The sequence below is a fragment of the Lepidochelys kempii genome, chromosome 12 (genome assembly GCF_965140285.1).
Source record: "Lepidochelys kempii isolate rLepKem1 chromosome 12, rLepKem1.hap1, whole genome shotgun sequence".
NCBI lineage: Eukaryota > Metazoa > Chordata > Testudines > Cheloniidae > Lepidochelys > Lepidochelys kempii.
In genome coordinates, this window is record NC_136391.1 from 5,542,309 (window position 1) to 5,567,000 (window position 24,692).

The following is a 24,692-nucleotide window of genomic DNA, read 5'->3' on the forward strand; positions in this document are numbered from 1 at the left end:
TAATGCAAAGCATCTCAAGCTGGCCCACAACAAATGTAACATGTTGACAAACCTGTAGGAGTCCAGTGAGCATCGCTCGTGTTTACAAAGCTGCCTCCTGGCAATGGTATTTTAGCGCCCTACGAAAACCCAGCATGTCCATCGGGGAGAACTTCCTCCTTTTACTCCATGTAATGTGGCTCTTTCCTTTTCTCCGCCTTGCTGCATTGCTGAGAGACACCTACCCTGACTGTGGCGTGTAACAGAATGACATTCTGGACACTGCCTATTTCAGGATGGATCATCCAAACTCTGCACTTGGCTCTGATTACTGCAATTCCTATGATCCCGGGCAGGGAATAGGACGGGGGAAGAGGAGTGAATGGGAGGTGGGGCCTTGGGGGGAAAGAGGAGGGGCAGAGGCGGGGCAGGGGAGGTTCCGGCACTCCGGCTGGAGTGTGTGATTTATATATTACAAAGTTGGCAACTCTAGTTGCAAGAGAGTTTGGATTTGTCTGTGTTATAACTAGGCCGGGAAGGAATCGATAAGTACTGGGAAATGTCAGTACACATTGATTTCACTGCACCCCTCCCCCCAATGAAAAACATTTCCCTCGATAATCATCAAACTGTACCGACTGGCAAAGGAAGAACAACGCGGCTGAAGTTCATCTTTGAGTTTGATCAAAGGGTCTTTACTGTGTATATTCTGACATGGGATGTTGGCAGTTCATGTTAAACGGCATTAAAGCTTTAACTTGGGGAATCTGAACGTCCTCTGTCGCTAAATAATTATTGTCTGATGCCTCCATTATCTGACCCTCCATGGATTCTGCTGTGAACATTTAAATAGATCAAAATACAAAAATGCTTAAACATCAATGTTCTCCATCAAAATGATGAACCACTAGCTGAATTCTGCCCAGCCCAGTCAGAACCTGTCAAGCCGTGCTCTCAGCTGGCCTCTGGCACCACGTGGTAACATCCTGCCCTGGGCACGCGAAGGGCATGGGAGTGGGGAGGGGCGGGGAGGAAGTGCTTGTGGCTGGACCTGGGGAAGGAATCCTGGGGAAATTCCCTTTCTGCTCACCACCACCGTGATCCCACCATGTGAAGCTACCAGCCTTAGCTGGCCTGTCCCCTCCGCAGGCTCTGGGCTGCACATACGCTGGGAGGGCTGAGCAGAGGGGGCAGCTGGGAAGCAGCACAGAGCAGAGGCCTGGAGACCCGAATGGGCAGAGCTGAATCTGGTGGTTTAGCCCACCCACGGTTAGGGTGCCGGGGGCTCAGTGGGCTGAGGGCTCCCTGGGCCAGCAAAGCAGGTGCCAAGGTGTCAGCCAGTGGGAACTGGGTGCGGAAGCCTCCCGTCTCCTCCCTGCATAGCAGGGCTGATGCCCAGGCTTTCCCTGCCCCGTTTCCGGAGCCCAGATGGGGCTTCTGCCCAGTCCCACCCAGGGCCTCTCAGAGGTCCGTCATTCGGAGACAACGCTGGCCAGGGCAGGCTGCAGACAGCCGGGCTACAGCGTGCGTGTCTCAGGCACACTTGCCCTTGCGAAGGCAGAAGGGGAGCTCCGGAGCCGGGACCAGGATGTTGCTGAAGATGGGCTGGTAGTTTTCGGGCAGGGACTGAGGATTCTGCGCCATCATTTCCAACACCACGTTCCGGACCTCCTTGGAGACATCGCCCCGCAGATCCAGCAGGATGGAGACGTGCTCGTCACTGTGGGGAACAGGAAACCAGAGACTGAGACACCGAACCCTTTACCTCTTGCTACCTTCTCGGCTCTCGAATGCTGCTCACACGTGGGATCTCCTCTCAAGCCCAGAGGGGCCGGCACCTCGCACACCTCTGAGGTCCCCCTGAAGTGACTGACCGCGTGCTGCAGAGCCTGGAGTGAAGCGTACTGCACTGACGGGAGAACACCACAGTATCATCTGTTTCCTGCAGGTGTCCTGTGCAGGGACCTACAAAATTCACGGCCGTGAAAAACGTGTCATGGACCATGAAATCTGGTCTTCCCCATGAACTCCAGCTATTGTAGGCAGGGCCGGATTTCCAATTAGGCACAGTAGGCACGTGCCTAGGGCCACCAGCATTCTAGGAGTGCCTAAAAGTTAAAAGTGGGTTAAAAGTTTCCGTTTTTATGGAAAACACGAAGGTCAGTGGGGGGGGGCAGGGCACTGAAGATGCTGTGCCTAGGGGCGCATAAGGTATAAATCTGGCCCTGATTGTAGGGGGGCTGCGGTATTGCCATCTTTACTTCTCTGCTGCTGCTGGCAACGGTGCTGCCTTCAGAGCTGGGTTTCTGCCCAGCAGCTGCCTCGCTCCAGCTGCCCAGTTCTGAAGGTAGCACAGAAGTAAAGATGGCAACACTGCAACCCCCCCCCACACACACACTTGCCTTGCAACCCCCCACGTGACCCTCTTTTGGGTCCGGACCCATGGGTCCGGACCCCCACGGTTACAAACACCGTGAAATTTACTATTTCAATATCTCAAACCAGGAAATTCAAGAGTTTTAAATGCTATGACCATGAGATTTACCAAAATGAACCATCAATTTGGTAAGGCCCTAGTCATGCGGCTGCGTCCCTCGTTCTACGTCTTTTGTGTTGTGGCAGGCTGAGAAGTGCCCGGCCAGCAAAGCCACAAACCAAAGCTCAAGCATTTGTCACTAAATAATAGACTTTTTTCAAAAGCAAAAAACCCCTTTATCTTTCTTCCATATGTTCTGGTTTGGGCTGATTTTGAGTATCAAATGTTGGCCATTTTGTTTCTCTCCTTTCAGCCCTGTGGCCCCTGAGCACAAGCGAATGAAAGCAGGAGTGGGGACTCTTCAGGGAAACGTCTTTTCTTTTCTTATTTTTCCCTACATTTTTTGTTCTGCCGTGCTGGGAGTTTTCAAACCGCCCTCTTCGCTGGAAAAGTCAGAGTGTAGCACAAGGAACAAGAGGGTGGGCTCCACCTCCGCCCCTCCCCGGCCATCAGTCATTTATTTATTTCGCTCCGCGGCCAAAATCAACAAAAGGGGGTGGGAAGCCCTAAAGTTCAACATTTGGAAATAAAACAAAACTCTTGTGAAAACCACCTCCCCAGGAGCCAGAGCATTTCTCTGTCAGTCTGTGCCACTCTGACTTGGTGACTCTCTTCTCTGTGCTGCCCACAGGCGAGCCCGGCCCTGCCCCTGTGGCTCTCGCGGATGAACAGGATTGCAAATACCACTGGAAAGGTCCTTCAGACGTGTGCCATGGGGTGGGGGTTCAGGCTTACACTGGAGACAGCCTGTGTGAAGGCAGCTCCCCCTACTGGCAGAGCAGGACCCCCCATGGCAGCCCCAGTGTAACGGGCCTTTCTCGCTGCGCTGGGTTTGCTACCTGATATCTGGGTACTTCGTCATAAATCCCAGGACCTCCAGGCTGAGCAAGGCCGGGTCTTGGAGGCGGATGAGCTCCTGGAGGGCGAATATCACCTCGAGGGTCTGCTCGCTCTCGGCCAGGCCCTGCGGGAAGGAACCAGCCAGCACAGGGCGCATTAAGCGCCGGCCAGACACAAAGCACCGCCCCAGGGAGCCGTACGGCAGCAGTGTGCTGGCATGCTGGCCCGCAGCACCAGCCGGAGAGAACTCACCAGACACCCTCAGCAACCAGGCCCGACGCCCGTGGGTGCAACTCAGTGTGTGTCCTCCATGCTTGGGCCACAGAGAGCCCTCTGGGCTGATGTGCCCATGCCTGACCCTCCCAGGCCTAAGAGAGGGGTGATCCAACCTCCCGCAGCCAGCACTTGGCTCAGCCTAGCGTTGAGAGGGGCAAGGTGAGTCAACGCCTCCAAAATGGTTAGCTGCTGAACAATGTCGCTTTGGATTCGTGAATCTGTGTCATGGACACTGAAGAGTTTTGACCGAACTGAACCAATTGAAAGGTTCCAGGTATGTCAAAAGGCAACGTTTTGACCCAATGAGAAAAACTGGTTTTGATTTCAGGCATTTTGATAAAAGGCAAAAGGAAAGGAGGACTCGTATCAGAAAACAGCCGGAGGAGGAGGTAGCCGGAGGCCGCCCTATCAGCTTAAGCCCAGTGGGTAGCATGCTCCCCTAGCACATGGGAGATCCAGTTTCAGTTCCCCCAGGATGGGTTTGAACTGGGGTCTACCAGGTTGCAGGAGTGCCCTATCCAGTGGGCTATGGGATAGTCTGGAGCAGGGCTGTCTCAAGCTCTCCTGCTGAAGCTGTGTTACTTTGTGTATTTGAGGAGTTTGGGGTGTAGGAAGGTGCTCCGGGCTGGAACTGAGGGGTTTGGAGGGCAGGAGGGGAATCAGGCCTGGGGCAGAGGGTTGGGGTGCAGGAAGGGGTGCAGGCTCCGGCTGCGGGTGGGGATGGAGATGAGGGGTTTGGGGGTGCAGAAGTGTGCTCGGGGCTGGGACCAAGGGGTTTGCAGGCTGGGACAGGGATCAGGACTGGGGGGGTGGTTTGGGGCGTGGGGAGGTGAGAGATCTGGCTGGGGATGGGGCTGGGGATGAGAGGTTTGGGGTGCAGGAGGGTGCTCCAGCCTGGGATCGAGGGGTTTGGAGGGCGGGAGGGGGATCAGGGCTGGGGCCGGGGGTTGAGGTGTGGGGGGAGGCTCCGGGCGGCGCTTACCTCAAGTGGCTCCTGGCATTGGCAGCATGTCTGTTCTCTGGCTCCTATGCGGAGGCACAGACAGGCAGCTCTGCGTGCTGCCCCATCCGCAGGTGCCGCTCCTGCAGCTCCCATTGGCTGTGATTCCCGGCCAATGGAAGATGTGGGGGCGGCGCTTGGGGCAGGGGCAGCGCGCAGAGCGGAGCCCCGTAGCTGCTGCTTCCGGGAGCCATGCGGAGTGGACCACAACCCTGCTCCCCGGCTGGAGTGCCAGAGCAGGGCAAGCCCCAGACCCTGCTCTCCAGTGGGAGCTCGATGGCCGGATTAAAATGGCTGGTGGGCCGGATCCAGCCCACAGGCCATAGTTTGCCCACCCCGTCCTAGATCCACCAGGCAAGAGTTGTTCTCACACGCTTTCCCTGGCCCCATAATCACCCACTGCCAGCGTGAATGACTATGAATTGCCACTGGGGGGGGAGCAGATAATTCCCTCTCCCTTGCCCCCGTGTGACTGAAACATTTCCGTCTGACTCCACCTCAGCCGGCCGCCGTGACCACCCACCGGCGATACCGACCCGCAAGCCTGACCTTGTGTCTCTGGGGATGCAGCTTCTCTCACCAGGTTGTGGAAAAGCTCCCTCAGCTGGCAGGCATCCTGGTGCAGCCGGGTGGAGAGCTGGCTCCGCTCCTCAGCGCTCCGGCACACCATCTTCTTCTCCATGAGCGCCCGCACGTAGTGATTCATGACCAGGTGCTCGCTCTCGGCCAACAGGAACTAGACCCCGGCAGGAGAGGAGAGCGGGAGACAGTGAGACACGAAGCCATTTGCTGTGGCTACGCGGGGGGGGGGGGGGGAGCGGGGAGACCTGGGGCAACTGTAACCAGCAGCAACGAGACAGGAGAATAATGTGGAGTGAGTGGGATTCCTGCAGGGCAACAGGGCAACCCAGGGCAGGGAGCCACTGCAGCCCCTGGCACTGCTCGGCAGCACCAGCAGCAGCATGCTCCGTCCTAGGCATCTCCGCGGGCGGACTGGAGGGAGTGTGACGAGGACGGGTGGGCCGGCTCCGGGGGGAGTGGAAGGGCTACATGTCTACGGTAGCGTGGCTAGGTGGCCTACGGGAGGAGGCAAGAATCTGCAGGGTGATCCCGACAGGAGGGGGGAGGAATATGTAGGTCCCCCCAGGGGTGGCACTGACTCGGGGGTGTGATTCGGGAAGGGAACGGGTGGCTGAGCGCCGGGGGCGTCTCCCGGCAGTGAACCGAGCGGTCTCCCAAAGCTGAAGAGCCCTGGGGAGCTCGAGAGCTCGTCTCTCTCATGTCCAGAAGCTAGTCCACTAAAAATATGACCACCCCCCCACCCCCGGGCATCTCCCCAAGGCAGGTGCGACACCCTGTCCGCTGGGACAGCCCAGGAGCCCAGCAGGCCTCCCGAAGGTTATGGACAGCATCCTCGCCTGCATTTGGGGAGGCCGGGGGTGGGGGAGAGCTGGGGCCAGGAAGGAACAGCTGGGGTGGGTTATTCCAGCGCTGCCCCCCGCCCCCGATTTCTCCCCTCCTTGCTCCAGCCCCGCCCTGCTCCCCCCAGCCCCCTTGCTCTCACTCTCCAGCCCTGCTCTCTTCCCCGTGGCTGGGCTGGGCTGTGCTGCCTGTTACCCATGCCAGTGGGGGGCAGGGTCTGAGGGTGGGGGGCAGTCCTGGCTCCCCAGCCCATCCTTTGGGGGCCACCCCTTGTGCCACGGCTGCTCCTGCCTGCAGAGAGCTCCTGTCTCCAGTGTCACCTGCTTCTTGGAAAGGAGCCAGGGCGCAGGAATGTTCTACCTCATCCGGTCCCCGCAGAGGGACAGCTCCAGCCTGAAAACCTCGGATCCAACTGCTCTGACCCCCCAAAAGGCCAGCTCCTCTCCGTCAGCCTCCTGGGTCCCACTGGCCCTGCTCCCACCCCTGTTATCCCCCCCCCACCCACGGGCACAGGCCCAATGCAGAGGGTGCAGTCCCAGTGGGAGGCACCATGCCTCCTGGAGCTCCCCAGTGTGCAGGGGGCATGCTCGGCACCATGCCCCTTCCCAGGGCTCAGCATGCACCCGCCGAAGGGGAGCAAGCCACGTACCGTGAAGATGGGTTTCCGGACGTGGGAGAAGTCTCTCATGTACTTGTCGATCACCTCGCACATGCTGTTCACCAGCTGGGCCCCAGGCAGCCACTTGCGGGATGGCAGCTGCACGGTCAGGGGCTGAAACATACACGCACACACATGGTGTCAGGCGGAGGCTACAAGCCCAGCCAGATCTGCTCGCTCCCATTCCACTAGTATCTCAGTGGGGTGTTAAACAGCAGCTACTAAAGACGGGTATTTTTAAATCAGCAGGTCCGGATAACTTGCATCCAAGAGTTTTAAAGAGCTGGCTGAGGAGCTTGTTAGTGTAGTAACCCTCACCCCTGCACTAGCAGCTGTGGAGCAGCAGGACCGAATACTGGCCTGGGGAAAGAGACAGCCAAGGAGAGGGCGGCTCAAGCTGGGGAGGGGGCTTGGAATCCATCCAAAGGGTCAGCTGGAAAAAGCTGTTACAGAAGGAGAAGAACTGCGCTGCTGGGCTAGCGGGTGAACCGGATCCTGTGTAGGAGGGGAGGGGAGAAAATAAAAGGAGAGCAAGAGCAGGGAGCTGGGACGAGAGATGGAGGAAAGAGGGAAAGGTTTCAGGTCAGAAGAATCAGAAAAAAATAGTTAGTGCTGTGAGCGGACGCCGGTGGAGCGGGGCGGGGGGTACGTGAGCGGACGCCGCTGGAGCGGGGAGGCGGGTACGTGAGCGAGCGGACGCCGGTGGAGCGGGGAGGCGGGTACGTGAGCGGACGCCGGTGGAGCGGGGAGGCGGGTTCGTGAGCGGATGCCGGTGGAGCGGGGAGGCGGGTTCGTGAGCGGATGCCGGTGGAGCGGGGAGGCGGGTTCGTCAGCGGATGCCGGTGGAGCGGGGAGGCGGGTTCGTGAGCGGACGCCGCTGGAGCGGGGAGGCGGGTTCGTGAGCGGACGCCGGTGGAGCGGGGAGGCGGGTTCGTGAGCGGATGCCGGTGGAGCGGGGAGGCGGGTTCGTGAGCGGATGCCGGTGGAGCGGGGAGGCGGGTTCGTCAGCGGACGCCGGTGGAGCGGGGCGGCGGGTTCGTGAGCGGACGCCGGTGGAGCGGGGCGGTGGGTTCGTGAGCGGACGCCGGTGGAGCGGGGAGGCGGGTTCGTGAGCGGACGCCGGTGGAGCGGGGAGGCGGGTTCGTGAGCGGATGCCGGTGGAGTGGGGAGGCGGGTTCGTCAGCGGATGCCGGTGGAGCGGGGCGGCGGGTTCGTGAGCGGACGCCGGTGGAGTGGGGAGGCGGGTTCGTGAGCGGATGCCGGTGGAGTGGGGAGGCGGGTTCGTCAGCGGACGCTCCTGGAGCGGGGAGGTGGGTTCGTGAGCGGACGCCGCTGGAGCGGGGAGGCGGGTACGTGAGCGGACGCCGGTGGAGCGGGGAGGCGGGTTCGTGAGCGGACGCCGGTGGAGCGGGGAGGCGGGTTCGTGAGCGGACGCCGGTGGAGCGGGGAGGCGGGTTCGTGAGCGGACGCCGGTGGAGTGGGGAGGCGGGTAAGTGAGCGGACGCCGGTGGAGTGGGGAGGCGGGTAAGTGAGCGGACGCCGGTGGAGCGGGGAGGCGGGTTCGTGAGCGGACGCCGGTGGAGCGGGGAGGCGGGTTCGTGAGCGGACGCCGGTGGAGTGGGGAGGCGGGTAAGTGAGCGGACGCCGGTGGAGTGGGGAGGCGGGTAAGTGAGCGGACGCCGGTGGAGCGGGGAGGCGGGTTCGTGAGCGGACGCCCCTGGAGCGGGGAGGCGGGTTCGTGAGCGGACGCCGCTGGAGCGGGGAGGCGGGTACGTGAGCGGACGCCGGTGGAGCGGGGAGGCGGGTTCGTGAGCGGACGCCGGTGGAGTGGGGAGGCGGGTTCGTGAGCGGACGCCGGTGGAGCGGGGAGGCGGGTTTGTGAGCGGACGCCGGTGGAGTGGGGAGGCGGGTTCGTGAGCGGACGCCGGTGGAGCGGGGAGGCGGGTTCGTCAGCGGACGCTCCTGAAGCGGGGAGGTGGGTTCGTGAGCTAGGATCTCCGGACACACGGGAGAGAGAGTGTCAAGGGAAACCGAAAGGAAGTGGAACTGGCGGAAAAGGGGACTGATCGGAAAGCTGTGCTACATGCAAACAGGTCCTAGAAGCAGTGAACAAGAAGCCCACCCACAAGACACCTGAAGGACGTGAACAGAGAGAGGGACTGTTTGAACATCTGTTGATGGATGTAGTTCAAAAGGGCCCCCGAGGGGAAGAAACCCCGCCTGTGGATAAACGCAGTGGAAAGAGGCCCAGCCACGGCAATATCAACTCTAAGGAGCACTTCAAGCCGAAGAGAAGCAAAGAACAGGACAGCAAGAGTGGAGCTGGCCTTACAGCCAAGGAGAGGAAAAGCTGATTCTTCTCTGAAGTGACACAGTCTATTGGTAAGAAATCCCTTTTGTTCTTGTTGACAACAATGGATTTGGTACTAACGGCAGAGCGTGTACAAGCTCACAGCGGTTGATGAATGGGTACCCTGTGCTTTATCGGTATAAGTAGTAAGTCTCTGCAATAGTCGATATTATTTATGCTCCTGGTACAATATGGGAGTTTTCCCTTGTAAAGTCCGAAAAATTTTAAACGATCCCTTTTGTCTTGGTTGACTGTGCCTCTCCTCACAGTGTAGCCTAGCCTAGCCGGGTCTATGGGTCAACACATTAATGTTGGTTTTCAATAAGTTTGGAGCAGTGGGGACGTTCCAGAAGACTGGACGAAAGTGACAGCTGTGCTCATTTTTAAAGGGGTGAACTGGCTGCCCTGGGTAGCTTTAGTCTGACATCAATTCCTAGGCAAGATAATAGAGCAGCTGATACAGGCCTCGGTAAAGAATGAAAGGAGGGAAACGTAATTAATACTAATCAAGATGGGTGTACGGAAAATAGATCCTATCAAAGCTAATGATCTCTTTTGTTGAGGTGGTTACACGTTTGGTTGACGAAATGGTGGTGACGTCATATACTTTGACTTTAGTAAGGCGTTTGACTTGGTAACGCACAACGTTTTGATTAATGAACTAGAATGATATGAAATTAACAGGGCCCACGTTAAACGGGTTGAAAACTGGTTAAATCCAAATGGAGCTGTAAACGGGGAATCGTCGTCTAGCGGGGTGTCTCCAGAAGGGTCCTGCAGGGACTCGGTTCTTGGCCCTACTCTATTCCCGGCTCCAGGAGCCCTGCAGCCCCTCTTAGATGTGCGTACCTGCAAATCCAGCAGCAGCTCCTCCAGCAGCAGCCGGCAGGCCTTCTTCTGGGTCCGGTCCAGCGCAGTCTTCAGGGAAGAGGGGATTTCAGTGGGCTTGGCAAGAGATGCACTGCCAGGGTGCAAAGTGGAGATGGAAGAGCTGGAAGGAGAAAGAAGGAGCTGAGGGATGGTCAGCTGGGGCAGACGGCCTGGGAGAAGGGAAGCATGGGCTCTGAGGAAGGGTGGGGGAAAGCTCTGGGGAACAGGGAGTGGAGGGCAGGGAATCAGGCCTAATCGGGGGGATATGGGCTCTGGGGAAGGGGTCAGAGCCAATATGGGAGTGCAGGGACTCTGAGGAAATGGTGGGTCTCGTGTCCTTGGGGGTGGGGGCTCTGGGGTAGCAGTGACTGGGGTCTGTGCCCAGTGTGGGGGCCATGTGCTCTGGGGAAGCAGTGGGAGGGGAGCGGATTTGGGTCGTAGGGAAAGAGCTGCCAGTCCCCTGCCAGGTTACCTCAGCGCCATGTTGTTGTTGAGCACAGCCAGCAGGTAGGAGATGTAATGCTTGGGCCTGGCTCGGTCCTTCTGGTGCTCCTTCCCGCACTCCCCCAGGGCCTCTCGCAGCCTAGGACACAGCACATGGGACTGTGAGGGCTGGCAGAGAGGGGACCGGCCATGGAGCTGGAGGGCACCGGGGACTCTCTCCATGGGAGCCCTCTGCCCCTGGCAGCAGCTTCTGGGAGGCCCGGGCTTCCCTGGGTGGGCGAGGCTCTGAAACGGGCTCTGAGCCCTGCACAGAGCCCAGTGGCTGGGCAGATCACCCTGGCGCCCGTTGGGCATTGCATGGCTTGGCACATGCTCAGCCTGGGCATTCCAGCCTCTGTGGTGCTGATGTCTGGAAACTCCTGGTGCGGAGTGTCCCAGGGCAGGGGCTGGGCAGGCTGGGGCACAGGGCCCCGATCCTGCATCAGCTGGAGCAAGCGCTGCTGAGCAGTCGCCAGGTAACTCTGCCTCCCTGCAGGATGCAGCCCAGGGAGCCAGGGATGGGGGGCGCACGTATCCAGCTACTGCGTGGGTCACATTTCCTCATTCCCAGCCTCACCCTGCACCATGCACCCATGCAGGGGGCAGGGCATGCCATGGGGCACACCTAGGGCTCCCTTGACCCTCTCCCACGCAGCAGCCTGGCCGTCCCTGCTGTGGCACCTGTAGGAGGAGGCCAATGAGAGCAGCGCCTGAGCAGACAGCTGGTGGTAGGATCCTAAGAGCCAGCTAATCCCCTCCCAGGGCTGTAAGGCCCTTGGAGAGCGAGGGGCTGCGGAGGGGTAGCCGGGGAAGGGTCCTTAGGAGCCATGGCGCGAGGCTGGGGGGACGTGGGCTGAGTACCCAGGAAAGGAGCACTCAGTGAAGACCGTCAGCTGGGGACAGGATCCAAAGGGGGTCCCAGCCCCTGGATGCCTGACCCCGGAACGGCCCAGCGCTCCAACAGGCCGCAATACGCTGGCCTGTCCGGTCCCCCTGAGATGGGCGGCATGGGATTCCGCCAGCCTTTGCCATCCTGTCCTGGAAGGCAGGCCTCAGGAAGCAGGGGGCACCCCAAGGACACCACTGACCTGATCAGAAAGGCCTCCAGCTCGTCCATGGCCATAGCATAAATCTTCTGCTGCAGAGAGCCCGTGACCTGGGACGCCACCCGGATATTCTCATCCAGCATCTGGGCAGGGAGAGCAGGATGTGGGGTCACTGCCCTGTCCGCAGGCTCCCCCCACATCCCTGGCCGGGGCTCCGGTGCTGCTTGCTCAGTGAGGCTGGGGGCCTTGGCCCCCAGCTCCGGGCTGGCAGGCCTCGCCCCTGTGCTGCCCCAGTGCCAGGCAGGGCAGAGGGCAGGACCCCACTCGGCTCTCTGGGGATTTGCCGGCAGTTCCAGTGCCAGAGGACAGCTGGTGGGAGCCAGGCAAGGGACCTGGCGTGGGCTCCCCTGGCATCAGCGGGGCCCAGGGGAGATGGAGCCATCATGGTACATTCAGGGGTGAGACTAAGCAGCATGTGCCCCTGCCAAGGGGTGGGGAGCGGGGAACGTGGCTCTGGACCCCACAGCTGCCCCCTATGCTCTCAGGCCAGGCTCACTCACCACCTTACCCTCCTTGGAGCCTGGCTCTTGCTTCTCTCTGTCTCTCCACCTTCCGCTCCCTGGTGCCTATGCTGCCCCCAGGAGCATGCCCTGAGCTAGATGGCAATGTCTTGGGGGAAGGCGCCAGGGTGCCTGTGCAGGGCCTTCACTCGCTGCCCTGCTCCCCTCCGCCCCCAAAGCAGGCCGTGGGGCAGCGCAGGGGCGTTGCACTGGGAGAGGCTGCCAGGGCAGAGTGACCAGCGCTCTGGTAACCTTCCCTTGGCAGCCTGGCCACACTGGCAGTGCTCCCAAGCCCACGTGACCCTCCCAGAGCAGGGTAGGTTGGTGCAGCTCAGATCCTCCAGGGATCTGAGAAGCCGTGAGGGCAACCTCCCTAGCCCAGCACACCCCAGCTACTGCAGGGGAGAACCCCCAGCCCAATCACTGCAGGAGCGGCAGGACTTGACCCCTCCATGCACGGCGGGAAAGGCAGGTCCTCCGGGGAGCCCAGAACCAGGCCAGCCCAGTGCAAGGTCTAGGGCACGGACGGAGGAGCAGGTGCCCCAGGGTTCCAGGTGACCCCTAGCAATACAGACCCGAGGCACAGAAAGAGCTCTGCAGGCGGAAAGCCCGACGTGCCGAGAGCGCTCGGGTAATGGCCACGGCTGGGGGCAGCCATGACCAGGGTCTGCAGCACCCCCTGCCCTGCCCAGCTCCTCGCAGGGCACTGCCAGTCCCCTTGCCCTCCTCAGCCCCCTCACAGGGCACTCCTAGCCCCCCTGCCTGGCCTGTCTCCTCACAGGGCACTCCCAGCCCCAATTCCCTGCCCGACCGCCTCACAGAGCACTCCTAGCCCCCTGCCCCACCCTGCCTGGCCCCCTCACAGGGCACGGCCAGCCCTCTTTCCCTCCTCTGCCCCCTCACAGGGCACTGCCAGCTCCCCTGCCCTGCCTGGCCCTGCTCTCACAGGGCATTCCCAGCCCCAATGCCCTGCCCAACCCCCTCACAGGGCACTCCCAGCCCTGTGCCCTGCCCCGCCCGGCCCCCTCACAGGACACTGCCAGCTGTCCCGCCCTGCCTGGCCCTGCCCTTCACAGGGTATTCCCAGCCCCGATGCCATGCCCAACCCCCTCACAGAGCACTCCCAGCCCCCCCGCCCTGCCCGTCCCCTCACAGGGCACTCCCAGCCCCCTTGCCCAACCCCCTCACAGAGCACTCCCAGCCCCCCCGCCCTGCCTGTCCCCTCACAGGGCACTCCCAGCCCTCTTGCCCAACCCCCTCACAGAGCACTCCCAGCCCCCCCGCCCTGCCCGTCCCCTCACAGGGCACTCCCAGCCCCCTTGCCCAACCCCCTCACAGAGCACTCCCAGCCCCCCCGCCCTGCCCGTCCCCTCACAGGGCACTCCCAGCCCCCCCGCCCTGCCTGTCCCCTCACAGGGCACTCCCAGCCCTCTTGCCCATCCCCTTACAGGGCATTCCCAGCCCCGATGTCATGCCCAACCCCTTCAAAGAGCCTCCCAGCCCCGCTCTGCCTGGCCCTGGCCCTGGCCCTGCCCCTCACAGGGCATTCCCAGCCCTGATGCCCGCCCAATCCCATCACAGAGCACTCCCAGCCCCACCCTGCCCCACCCACCTGCATGACGATGACAGGCAGGGCCGACTGGAAGAAGCCGAGATGATCCATTTCTGGTTCCTCCTCTCTGAACCACTCCTTGAACTCCACCTCCAGCGTGCGCCTCATCCACTCAGTCACGCTGGCCTGCCCGACGGGAGGACGAAGAGGTGAGACGGGACGCCGGGCCCCTGCTCTGCTGCGGCAGCTCTAAATGCCCCGGGGTGGCCACAGACCGCCCTTCTGCTGAGACTGCAAATGCGGGGCTTAGGTTTAAAGCTGAGCCGCACGACAAACACATGTGCGCAGTGAGATGGGGCTGCAGACTGGGCTGCCCCGTCAGGGGTAGGGCTGAACATTTGGGATTATTTGCTCAAGTGGAACACCAGAGTATCTCCCACCACAGGGGCCGGTGCCCATGGGGGAAGCCAGGGGATGGAGCACAGCAGGAGAGATGAGAGGATGGCTCAGGCCGGCGGGTAGGGCTGTCTCTCCAGGCAGCACCACCACGTGCTGGGAAAGGAAGGCATCCCGCCGACGTGGTGCTGAGGGAGCGGGCACAGGGCGGGCAATGTCAGGGGCATGCTCGTTAGCTGGCGTGGCTCAGGGGGCAGCAGCGTTTGTCTCTGTTCCCCCTCAGTCGCTCCAGCCTCGGGAGTGAGGCTGCGGGGTGGCAGGGCGCGCAGGGCAGAGAAGCAGCTCAGGAGCAGGGCCCGGCTGCAGTGACAGAGGGGCTGTGCCCGCTGGGGGGCAGCTGGGGAAGAGGCCATGGTGGAGGCTAAGGAGGAAAACTCTCAGCAGTGAGAGCTGTTGGGGAAACCCCACGTTTGCCTTAAGTGGGAGCTGAGCAGAACCCTCCTGAAGGGTCACAAGGACCCGTAACAACTTGTGGTGATGGGGAAAGGTGCGAAAGCGAGCCGGAGCCCGACTCAGCCCAACCCAAGTGCCCGGCTCATAGAACTCAAGGCCTGTGTCGTGCTCAGGCCTGGTAAACAAGAGACCCGCATAATCAATTAACCAAAATGGGCTTGTCGGAAACAAAGCCTAATTAGTGGACAAAATAACGAGGGACTGGGCTGTTCCACCCACTGCTCCCTTGGGGGCCTCAGGAAGATGCTGGGGGGAAGCTGGCAAACTGAAAGAAATGGAGGGAGCGGGCTTCACCATCATGGCCGCCACCCCGCCATCTCCTGGGCCCCCGGGATCCATCGTGACATCATTGTGCCAGAGGTCCTGACCTGACCGGGCCAGAGAGAAGGACCCCGATCAATCCCAAACACCAGCTGGGAGGTGAGACTTTGTCACCCCCTTCCTCAAGTTGTCCTTTTCCTTCCCTCTTGTCTTTCCTCTTCCCTACCTCTCTCCTTTTCCCTTCTGTCCAATAAGAGTCCGGCTTAGCCGGCCGACACTGTATATTTTGCAACACTGCTGTTAGCCTGGAACCAGAGAGGCAGTTAAAAGCAATGCCCTGAACAGCCCGACGCTGGTACAAGCTTGCCAGCTCTCGGAGTGGCTGAGCAGCCGTGGGCTGAGCCTGTGTTTCTCCAGCAGCGAGGCTACCAGTGAGAATCGGCACCAGAGATAGATGCTGCATTTTCTCTTTGCTGTTCTGTCCTCTCCCCTTTTGTGTGTTTTGCTTTGTCTTCTAGCAAACAGGATCGGACTTTACCAGCAGCAGCAACAGCTCCAGCCCGTCTCTACTAACTTCTGCTCGTTGCCCCGGAAGGACAGTTATTCCCATCTTTACACCTTTCCTTCTTGTCTGTATCTTTAACCGAGGGTTACAAAGGCTGTTAATGCTGTGTTTGCCATGGGACCAAGCAGGCCGAGGTCTCTGGGTACGAGACCCCGAGCCTTGTGTAACGCTGTCTAATACTGGATATTAACAAACCTGGTCCACTTGTTCCATCGGAACCGGGGGGCAGTGGAATGGGCTCTTCCTGGCCCTGCCACTGCAGGGAGCTTGCCACGGGGCAGAGGGCGAATGAACAGGGGAGGAGGGGCCCAGCAGAGCACACAGCACTGTGTGTGTGTGTGTGTGTGTGTGTGTGTGTGTGTGTGTGAGAGAGAGAGAGAGAGAGAGAGAGAGAGAGACACACACACAGGTTTTGCTGGGCCCTCACCACCCCTTCTCCGAAATGGGCAACTCCAGGCCTGCGTGGGATGCTTGCTACCGCATCCTCCCTAGCTCACTCACCTTGACTTTCGCCACATATTTCCTCTCCATCTGCTCCACCACCTCTGGGGACACCAGGGGCTCCAGAGTAGACACGTCCACCTCGGGGAGAAGGTCTGGGTGACCCATCATTTCCGGGCTGCGGGGAGGAACAAGGGGAGCCAGTGAATAACACCATGTGCTCCAGGCAGATGGACGACTTCCAAATCGGACTTCCAAATCAAACATCCACGGGTGTGCGCACCCCCCCCTCCATGCCAGCCCCGGGCTCCTCACACACACCCCGAGCTCCCCCACCCCCTGCCCGGCACTGACCTGTGGTACACATGCAGAACCCAGCTGAGGAGCATGAAGATCTCTTGTTTGTCCAGGTCCCTGCTGAGGATGTCCTGCAGGTGGTCGGAGAGGCCCTGGTGGTACATGCGGGTACAGATGCTGAGGATGTCGTAGTGAGGTGGGCAGCACTGCACCATCAGGTCTTTCACCACACGCAGCTCCGCAAGGATGTCACTCTGCAGCGCGGCCAGGTGCCGGCCCAGTCCCGGGCCCTTCACGTCCCCGTGAGCGGCCTTGAAGTGGGCAGCAGCGATGGTCTCCTGCATGACCTGGTAGAACCGCTGCCTCCAGGCTTTGGGGCGCCCAGGGGCAGGGAAGCGGTGGGTGCGGGGTCCCAGCAGCAGGGCATCATCGACGCTCTCTTCTCTCTCAATGATCCGCACGGCAGAGACGAAGAGGGCTGGGTCCTCCTGCACCAGCCTCACACTGCCGCCCACGACGCGCCACAGCTGCTGGGCCAGTGCGTCGCTCAGCTCCTGCAGGCCCCCGAAGAAGGACTCCACCACGCCCAGGGCCTGGTCGTTCGGGAGGCTGCTGCTGCAGTGCAGCTGGGAGGAGATGTCGTCCCGCAGGCGCTCCAGCGCCATGAGCCCGGCGTGGGCCTCCAGGAGCTGCTGGCCTTGGAGGAGATGGAGGGACTGGGCAAGGAGCTCGTGTACTGCGTGGAGAGGAGACATCCAACAGCCTGGACCCTGTGGGAGCCAGATCCTGAGCTGCCCTGCACGGACAGCAGCAGGGCGCAGCGCTGGGAACACGGGCTCCCACGCTCAGCGCAGGCGAGGGGGAGAGAGACCTTCTGAGCAGGCCCCCTAGAAACCTCCTCCTGCGGCCCCCCACAGGCAGTGTTAGCTGCCTGCCTGTGCCTGGCACCACGCTGGGCAGTTGCTCACCCCATTGTCCAGGGTGGGGTGGGCACAGGACAGGACTGGCAGTCCCTGAGCAGGGAGCTCCTGGCTAGAAAGCCTGGGTCCTACTGTCGCCAGACAGGCAGCTGCGCTCCCAGGACGTGCTTGGCCAAAAGAGCCCAGACTGCTCCCTCATGGCCTGGGGCTCTGCGGGAGCATGATGTGCACCCGGCAGGCCCCCGCTGTGCCCACGCCCCTCTCCCAGCCAACGGGCTCCGTCTGCTGGGGACCACGTGGCTACGGGGGCATAGCCAGGCTTACGCCGTTATGGGGTGACTCTGCGGCGCCCTGGGACCTCGGGGCTGGGGATGCCCTCGGTGAGGCAGCAGCGTGAGCAGCATCCACCCACGCCGGGTGCTCTTGCAGTTAGGTGCAGGGCTGGGCCTTACCTCCAGCCCTTTGCCTGACAGCGCCCCCAGGACCTGGCTCCTTCAGCCAGCTGCGGGGCTCCGTGCCCACCGGGCACCCAGGCCCAGCGCCCCGCGCAGGGGCGGTATCACACACCAGGGCACGCTGAGGCCTGGCTCGGTGCCCCTTACCTGAGGAGAGCTGGGGCAGCGCCCGCATGACGGCAGCCATCTGCGCGTGCTCCGTCACCACAGCCCGCAGCGGCGCCAGCCTCTGGAAGCCCTCGGCACTGCCCAGCAGGTGCCATCGCACGGCGCAAAGGTCCCGGCGTACGCTCCGCATGTCCCCAGCCGCTGAGCGCAGCTGCTCCAGCCCCGAGCTCACCCCCTCCAGGTGGGACTGCACGGTCGACTGGCAACACAGAGGGCAGGGATGGTGAGCAATGCCCAGCCCCACAGGTCTGGGGAGAACCTACCCACCCCCACATTGCTCCCCCAGCCCCACCCTACACACAGCCCCTCCAGACCTCCCCCACTTCCCTAACCCCACCCTACACAGCCCCTCCCCCACTCCCTGAACCCCCCCGACACAGCGCTTCCAGATCCATCACTTCCCCAGCCCCACCCTACACAGCCCCATCACTCTCCTAACCCCACCCTACACAGCCCCTCCAGACCCCCCCACTCCTCTAACCTCACCCTACACAGGCCCTCCAGATCCCCCTCCTCCAACCCCACCCTACACAGCCCCTCCAGACCCATCACTCCCCCAACCCCACCCTACACCGCCCCTCCAGACCCATCACTCTCCCAACCCCACCCTACACCGACCCTCCAGACCCATCACTCTCCTAACTCCACCATACACAGCCCCTCCAGACCCCCCCACTCCTCTAACCTCACCCTACACAACCCTCCAGACCCCTGCTAACCCATAATTACTCTCTGATCTAGGGACTTCTTGATGCCAACTGGTAGAGGGAGGATAATGTGGGTGTGGGGAGCATGGGAGTAATACTGGTGGGGCAGCGGGTGTGGGGTCGGTGGGCATAATACTGGGGGAGGGGTGGGTTGGCACAGAGAGGGTCAGTGCAATACCAGGAGGGGGTGGGTGGCTGCGGGGGTAATACCGGAGGAGGGGTGGGTGAGGCAGGGAGGGGTTGGGGGTGATACCAAAATACTGGGGGAGGGGCAGGTTGGCACAGGGAGTGTAATAACACTGGAGGGCGGGGAGGGTGTAATACCGAGGGAGGGGCGGGTGGGGGTGATACCAGGGGAGAGGGCGGGTGCAATACTGGGGGTGGGGCAGGTGGGCGTCGGTGTAATATTGGGGGAGGGGTGGGTGGTTGCGGTACTGCGTGGGAGGGGTATGTCCGTGGGGGGGGACGTGTAGGCGTGGGGAAAGATGATTTGGGGGGCCAGGGAGCAGGCTGTCCCCTTCGGATGTTAATCATTAGTGGCATGTCTCAGCCACAGCCGCCGTGGCCCCGGGGGAGTTTGCTGTGCCGTGGCAGCATCCAGCAATCCCCCCTGGTCCATACCCACGCTTCCACATGGCTTCTGGGATTTAGACGTGAGCTGGGGACAAGCCCCCGCCTCGCTCTCCCTGGGATCCTCCTATGTTTCTTGGTTTGACCAGAGCAGATTCTCCACCCGGCCATGGGGCACAGATGGAAATGGAGGTGGGAATGGCTCTCCGGGAGCACCCCCCCACACACACTGAGGCTGCTGCTGCTCTGGGCCACAAACTCCTGTGGGGAGCCGCCTTCTCTCCCTTCGGTGCTCAGGTCCCACAGTGACCACAGCCCACGCGCCCCCTTCTTCCCCACCAGGCAGGTCACCCCCTCGCCCTCATGTCCCACCCTGCCTTGTGACAACAGCCAGCAGCTGCTCTCCCCAGCTCTGCTCCCTTTGGCCCCGGAGCATCTTTATGAACACAGACAGACACCCGGGATTTCCCCGGGGCGAGACCGGTCCGAGCCGGCTGCTCTGCGTCCAGCCCTCCCCCTGTCCGACTGGGAGATCATCTCTGAGCAGAGCGAAGAACAGCAGCTACAGCCCCCGGAGATGCCCACGCGGCTCGGCATCCCCCTCACCCGCTGCCCCAGCGCAGGAGCTGCTGTGACCCCCGCTGCCTCGGCACGGGCCCAGGAATGGAGCTTGGGTCTCCGCTCATGCTGGTGATGGGAGCGACGCTTATTGGTCAGTCAGCAGCCCCCCCCCCCCTTTTTTTTTTTTTTTACATTGAAAACTTTTGCTCACAGGCCAGTGAGACAAGTCTCTGGCCACCTGCACAGGCGCCGACTCCGTGGGTGCTCCAGCCCTGAGCACCCACCGGCAGCTCCCCGCCCCCGCCCCAGCTCACCTCCACCTCCGCCTCTGCCTCTGAGCGCGCCCCTGGGTCCTGCTTCTCCCCCCTCCCTCCCAGCACTTGCGCCGTGAAACAGCTGTTCCGCGCGGCAAGCCTGGGAGGAAGGGGGGAGGAGGGGGAACCTGGTGCGCTGGGGGAAGAGGCGGGCCGGGGCACGGATTTGGGGAGGGGGTCCAATAGGGGCAGAGTTGGGGCTGGGGCAGGGGGGTGCGAGCACCCACCAGCACCAATGAAAGTTGGCACCTGTGGCCAGATGGGCATGTGATCCGAAAGCCTTGGGCTCTGCTCTGTCGTGTTCATTGTGATTTGGGACAGACGTGGTCGTTTCCCCAGTTCAGTGCTATCCCTGCAGCCTGCCGTTGGTATGGCTGGAGCAGTTCCAGCCGGAGAGTCCCGGCTCCTTCCAAAAATGCCTCTGACTTTATGCCCACAATTTCTCACACTCTTAGTCTAAAGGCAAATTGCCTGAAAGAACTAGAAAAAGCCCTGGGCTCGGTTCTGGGAAAGCTGAGCAGTGTCCTGACATGTTTTCCTGCTTTGAAATGGCTCCAGTTTCGAATGGACTAAGTGTTAGAAAATGGCATACACTCCCCTGGGGCAAGGAATCCCAGGTCACAGGAGGCCTAACCTCTCTGGGCCTAGGGCCCCCTGCAATGAGCACCCACCTTTAGCCGGGATTGGATCGAGCTGTTTCGCTGGGCCTCCCGGCTCCGGTAGTGTCCCAGACCCTCCAACTTGTCCGGGCGGTAAAACACCGCCGAGGCCCATTTCAAAGCAGCGCCTCTTGCTAACTTCTCCGCCTTCTCCGCTTCTGGCCATTCCTCATCTAGGGGCAATGTTATCAGTTAAGAAAACAAACCGGAGGCAGCGTCTCCTTCGCAGACAGGAAGAGCATTTCCACTCCAGCTGCTTCCAGAGGACGGAGGTACAGGAAGCAGGGTGTGAATGTACACATGCCTGCATGCACACACGGACATGGGGACAGGGACAGACAGGCAGACACATGAGGATGTGGGGACAAATGAGCGCTCAGCTGCCACCATGGTGAGAGACATAATAAAATCCTAGAAAAGTGAGCATACGGACAGCCAGAAGCACAGTAAGGGATGTGGACAGACAGACACACACGTGGACAGGCACACCCTAGGGGATATGGGGAACAGACACACGGGGACTGAGGGATGGACACATACACACGGGGACAGCCAGACAGAGTTGTCAAGTGTCCCTCAGCCTGCCTGTGTGCAGGGCCCTACTCCACACAGCCCCACGAGGCTGCCCCCTTCCTGGCTGCCCCAGAGCTCCCAGTGGGATGGCTGCACGGAGTTTGGAGGTGCCCCATGCCATGGGTTTGCTGCCTGGGAGCTGCTGATAGGGGCCTGTGAGCAAGGCAGTGACTCAGCAGGAAAGATACAGCCGCAGCTGGCAGGGACTTAGTGACCAAGCAGGGAACGCAGCAGTCTGGGGTCAGTCCAGTCCTACTCACTGGGCACTGAGCCTGCCCCTCCCCTGGGCATTGCCCACCGCTGCTTCCCCAGCAGCCGGGTTACAGCCTCTCCCCTGAGCACCTGTGCTGGGGAGAGGGAGCTCAGGTGAGCTAGGAACGAGGAGTGCCCTGAACGCTGCTCCAGATACAGTGGGGGGTGAAATGGGGTTCCCTGAACAGGCCCAGATGGATGTTGGAGGTCGCATGGCCCCGGGTGTCTCTTCAGTCTCCTAACAACCCTGGTTCTGTGCGCCTGTCTCAGACTGCGTCTGTGAACCAGAGCAGCCCTCCCCAGGTCCTACTGCCCTGCTCTGCGTAGCAATGCAGACCCAACTGGGGCCACTGCCTGGCACCTGCCCTCTCTCAGCACTGCTGCTCTCCTGGCCTGGCACGGACAATGCCGTGGGCGTGCCAAGGGCTGGCTGAGGTTCTTCCCCGAACTCGGTGCTGCCTCTCCCCTCATTTCCATGCCCCACATTCGCCAGCAGCTTCCCCCGCGCAGCGGCCCCTGGGATTGTCAGTAGTTATGACACAGCGGCCACACCCCGCGTCTGCCTGGGCAAGGCTCCACGGGGCTGGGTTCTGGGCACCACCAGGCCCAGGAGACTGGGCGAACGGCAGCCCAAGGGCAGGAGGAAAGATGGATTTGTGGAGAAAGCGAAAGGGCTTTGGGATAAACCAGCTAACACGAGGCAGAAGTGGCTGCAGCTTGCTGCTGGGTGGGAGCGTCGCTTGCAGAGGGGTTAGTCCCAGGGTAGCGGGGCTGTGATAAGGGGCAAAGGGGTGATGGGAAGGGAAGATGCAGGCTGGCTACCGAGGAAAGCTGCTTGCCAGTGAGGGGTTGGCTGGGCTGTGGAATCACTTCCCAGGGGAGCCCCAGTCCTGGGGCATTGAAATAGCACCGGCCTAATGCCTCAACACTGCACTGTAGGAATAGCTGCTTTGCCATATGAGCCTCCTGCCCCGTTCCATCACTCTCTTCCCAAGGGCAGGGCAGAGGCAGCGATCCTAAACATGCCCAGATGGCAGGCAGAGGAGATGTACCCCCGCCAGGGGCAGGGGATTACCCCCATCCTCACTACCCCACAGGCTATGAAGGGATCCTGGCCAGGGACAGATGACTGAGAACCCCCCCAGACTTGGAGCCAGGCTTCACCATGGTCACCCCAGTGCAGGGAGTCACATCACTCCCCAGAGGGACTGGCCCAGCATGGGCTGCGTGAGCCCTGCGGCCCCCCGCTGCCCTCCCTCGAGCCGCAGTTCTCATTACCTCTGCGACTGCTGGAGTCCTCCTCCGGCTCGGCAGACGTGCCCATGGCTCCAGCCGCTGTGTGCAGGGTTCAGAGGACAGGGCTGGGCTGAAGAGAGGAAGCACAGCCAGCAGTTTCCTTCAGTGATTCCACTCACAGCTCCTCAGGGGCTCATTGTGTTACTGCAGACACACTCAGGATGTCGGGGGGGAGGGGGAGGCAGCTCCTGCTCTTGACATTTTTCACTCTTTGTGAATGTAACTCGCTCCATGCACAGTGTCATACTGTGGGTGCATCGCGGTTTGTGCATGCCTGTGTGTGCCCAGCATGCCGCCCGTGGGTGGCTGTGTGTGCACGCCCTATGTGCACAGGTTTGTGTGTGCATACTGTGTGTACATGTCTTTGCACGGCAATGTGTGCCGGTCATGTGCGCAGGGCTGTGGGTGTGCATACCACATGTGCTTGGCTGTGTGGACATCTGGATGTGTAGGGGATTGTGGCTGCCTTTGCAGAGGCATGTTTCCCATTATGTGCCTGTATATTTTTGTGCATGGATCTGTGTTCCTATGTGTTTGAGCCCCAGGTGGATGTCTCTCCAGTTCCCTTATGCCGGCTACGCGTTGTTGCCATATGCTTGTGTATTTGGCTGCCTGAGTGTATAACGTGTGTGCATCTGTCTGCATGTGGCTGCCTCTGTTCATACCACGTGTTGTGTGTCTTGGAGTTCACACTCTATGTGCCTGCGTTCATACTCTATGGGCATTTGTCTGTGCCACTGGCTGCTTGTGTGTATATTGTTGACCACCACAAAAACCTGCCTACCATGGAGTTCAGTCGCAAAATAACAAAGACACTAAAAACCACAGGAAATCCCAAAGTAAGGGTCTTTCACCAGTTTGAGAAGTCACTTTGGGAACAGGAGCTGTTCCCAACCTGCTCTCATAGTCCAAACCCATCTCCTTCCCAAGGTTTGGTTTTATGAACACGGACAAGAACAATACAATCTTCTCCCCAGACTGGGATGCTCCTAGAGTTCCTCCCTCAATCAAAACTGCTCAGCTCACACCCTAGATCCTCTCTCCCCACTGAGACACTCCCATCTCCTAGATGGAGCAATGAGTCACCTGCCTCTGTGAGTCAGCAGGACTCATGTAACCCTTTCCCAGAACCCCTGCTAACTGGGCACAGTGTTTCAGGCAATTCTGGAGTACCAAAGTAATGGTGAAAATCTATGGATATTACCACCCAAAATAATCATAGAAATGGAAAGAAGAAATGCAGAAGACCTACTGCAAATATGTACAACAATTCCAACCACAAATATCTGACTTACACTTTTTGCATGAACTGTAAAGATCCCTTTATATTTCAGAGATTGTATTTTGAGCTATACCACTAAATACCCAAATAGCATCACCCAAACACAAATAGCATCACCCAAACACAATACAGTATTCCTCTGGAACAAACAGTGCTTGTTAGGATAATTGCCCAACTCTACATCTGACACAGAAACTTGTCAACCAGACCTTAAAGTGCAATATTATTTTACAAAATATAAAACTTGCCACAGTTCCTAGATTCGTAGATCTTAGGACCAGAAGGGATCACATGGGGTCCCCTTGTTGTCCCTCTTGTGTCACACAAGGCAAAAAAAAATTTAACTTGTAATTCCTGCATTAAGCCCAAGAATTTGTGGTCATCTCAGGAAGACAATGAGTTTTGATGGAAATGTTTTCAGTGATGGAGAATTCACCACATTCCTTGGCAGGTAGTTCTAACGATTAATTCTCCTTACCGTTGTGTGCCTTATGTCCCGTTTGAGTTTGTCTAGTTTAACTTCCAGCCACTGGATTTCATTCTGCATTTATCTGCTAGATTAATGAGCCCCCTGCTTTCAGAAATCTCCCCATGTAAGTGCTGACAGACCATGATCACGTCACCTCTTCATCTTCTTTTTGATAAGATCCATAGATCGAGTGCCTTAAGCCTCTCCCTATAAAACATGTTTCCAGTACTCTAATTATTCTTGCAGCTTTTTCTGAACCATTCTTGAAATATGGACACCAGAATTGGACACCATATTCCAGTAGTGGTCTCACCTGTGCTACATACATACGTAATACTCCTGCTTGATATTCCTGTTTATACAGCCAAGAATCACATTAGTCCTTTCAGCCACAGCGTCACCCTGGGAGTTCATGTTTGGT

The 24,692-nt window shown here is 60.1% G+C and overlaps 2 protein-coding genes across 2 annotated transcripts in view; one reads left to right on the forward strand and one right to left on the reverse strand.

The window, feature by feature from the left end:
* Positions 1-652: 652 nt before the first annotated feature.
* EXOC3L1 (exocyst complex component 3 like 1) lies at positions 653-22,673 on the reverse strand. The gene is made up of 13 exons (XM_078848072.1): positions 22,503-22,673; positions 20,412-20,572; positions 17,568-17,787; positions 16,103-16,781; positions 15,809-15,926; positions 13,633-13,758; positions 11,503-11,603; positions 10,404-10,514; positions 9,911-10,052; positions 6,703-6,825; positions 5,212-5,367; positions 3,355-3,479; positions 653-1,699 (listed from the first exon to the last, which is right to left on the reverse strand). The coding sequence occupies exons 1-13, from the start codon at positions 22,546-22,548 to the stop codon at positions 1,513-1,515; spliced, it is 2,295 nt and encodes a 764-aa protein (XP_078704198.1). The 5' UTR covers positions 22,549-22,673; the 3' UTR covers positions 653-1,512.
* Positions 22,674-23,305: 632 nt separating this feature from the next.
* Positions 23,306-24,692, forward strand: part of E2F4 (E2F transcription factor 4) — a 19,023-nt gene continuing 17,636 nt past the window's right edge. The window contains exon 1 of the mRNA XM_078848158.1: positions 23,306-23,359. Coding sequence (XP_078704284.1) covers positions 23,306-23,359 — 54 coding nt within the window. The remainder of the gene's footprint in view (positions 23,360-24,692) is intronic.